This window comes from Salvia splendens, unplaced genomic scaffold (genome assembly GCF_004379255.2).
Source record: "Salvia splendens isolate huo1 unplaced genomic scaffold, SspV2 ctg1066, whole genome shotgun sequence".
NCBI lineage: Eukaryota > Viridiplantae > Streptophyta > Magnoliopsida > Lamiales > Lamiaceae > Salvia > Salvia splendens.
This window is the reverse complement of record NW_024598610.1, coordinates 1-1,886: the sequence shown is the minus strand read 5'-3', so window position 1 is coordinate 1,886 and position 1,886 is coordinate 1. Positions and strand designations below refer to the sequence as shown.

At 41.7% G+C, this 1,886-nt stretch overlaps 1 protein-coding gene across 1 annotated transcript; it reads left to right on the top strand.

Annotated features, from left to right (window-relative positions):
• Positions 1-1,880, top strand: LOC121788522 (BTB/POZ and TAZ domain-containing protein 1-like). Its single transcript, XM_042187175.1, has 5 exons — positions 1-149; positions 253-418; positions 492-778; positions 885-1,102; positions 1,198-1,880. Exons 1-4 carry the CDS (start codon positions 43-45, stop codon positions 907-909), a joined length of 585 nt encoding a protein of 194 aa, XP_042043109.1. The 5' UTR covers positions 1-42; the 3' UTR covers positions 910-1,102; positions 1,198-1,880.
• Positions 1,881-1,886: the final 6 nt, after the last annotated feature.

The following is a 1,886-nucleotide window of genomic DNA, read 5'->3' as shown; positions in this document are numbered from 1 at the left end:
TACGAAATTTTGCAGGCCGCTGCGTCGCCGGCGCTGTAGAGCATGATTAATCGGTCGCAGAAGCGGCGGAGCTCCGAACGGAAAATTCCCATACTTGACGTGCCAGACGACGCCGTTTCCTTGTTCATTCAGTTTCTTTATTCGTACGGGTTAGTACAGATTTGATACAGATTTAAATATCGCTTTGATTTTCTATTCGAATTGATTTTTGAAAAAAAAAGAATCGATAAGAATTGCACGAAACTTCTGCAGATGTGCTTCAGCTTGCAACACTGTAGATGATCTTCACCTCAAATGCATGAACATGCTCTCGACAAATTTCAAGGCGCTTCAGGAAACCGAAGGCTGGAAGTTCATACAAAATCACGACCCCTTTCTCGAGCTCCAGATCTGGCAATCCATCGATGAATCTGAGTCGGTACACACCCTACCCTATGAATACATCTCTTTATCAAAAACTGGTCTAAATATGTTTTTGTCTCATGGAATAGATGAAGAAGAGGACAAGGAGGCGTAGAAAGGAGCGGAGTTTGTATATAGAGCTAAGTGAGGCTATGTCCTGCCTCGAACATATATGCGATATGGATCTGAGCGGAGAAAAGGGGCCTTGCAGCAAGTTCTCGACTTGCCACGGCCCCCAGCTTCTGATCAAGCACGTTGGTGGCTGCAAGAAGCGGGTTAACAGAGGGTGTTTGCGCTGTAAACGGATGTGGCAACTCTTTAGGCTGCATTCCTCCATTTGTGACCATTATGATGAATGCAGAGTTCCTCTATGCAGGTAATATTTGTTATCTTCAATAGACACACTCATTGTTCATTTTATTATCATTGAGCTTTTTCTTTCATGTGTAGAAACTTTTGCGTATATTTTGAAATCTTGTCAGATTTACCATTTGGTACCACAACTAGCGCCGATCCCATACTCTTGACTGAGGCAGTGAGATATTATATCCAGGTGGTCTAGTTGATAAAACAGTATTTATAATTCGTGGAAAGATGAAGAGCACAGGAAAAGAGGGCTACGATTCTATCCTGTCTGAAGGCGATGTTTGCGGAGAAGAACTACTTACCTGGTGCCTCGAACATTCTTCTTTTAGTAAAGGTAAAAACCCAAATCACCGCTTGTTTTTTGTAGCACCCATTTTCCACTTATATTTCACTCATAATACGTTGTGTTTGTTTATTCATAATCTTCAGATAGAACGAGTATCAGATTTCCACAACACAGGCTGTTGAGCGACAGGCAGGTAACTTGCTTAACAAACGTCGAAGCCTTTGTATTAAGAGCTGCTGATTTTGAAGAAGTCGCGGGTCTCTTGATAAGATTCTTGAATAATCCACTCATTCAGAGCGTCATAAGGTAACTTTTATTTGTAGCCCTTCCAAGAAAAAGCCTAAAAGTGGGTCTATAAATGAATGGAGGAATAAAAAAGCCTCTGATTCTGATCTCAGTATGAACAGAGATTTCTTTTTTGAAAGTGAGACTGACAAAGAAATCACCCAACTATAACCCATTTTGCAATTCCAACGCTACTTTCAAAAGGTTATTCCTCTAGCTTGAGCCTTTTTTATATATAAGTTCTATAGTTCTCGTCTTGCATTCAAGGGGGCTGTACGCAAGTTGTCCGGGAGTCGATAACCTATTGGAGTCGAACGGAGATACACTTTAAAGGCACATCACATAGTGCTTCTTGTTTCCTCCTTCGATATCTCCCATAAATTCAATTGTTGATTCTCTTGTTGCAGGTATGAATCACCTCATTGGCGTGGAATCGCAGCTAGACGAATCCAACTAGCGTGGAGACACAGAAGGAAGCAAACAAATCAAGTAGGTTCCTCAAGGTGACCGCACAACTTGCCATCTCGGTGACTCGCTTTTATTTTAC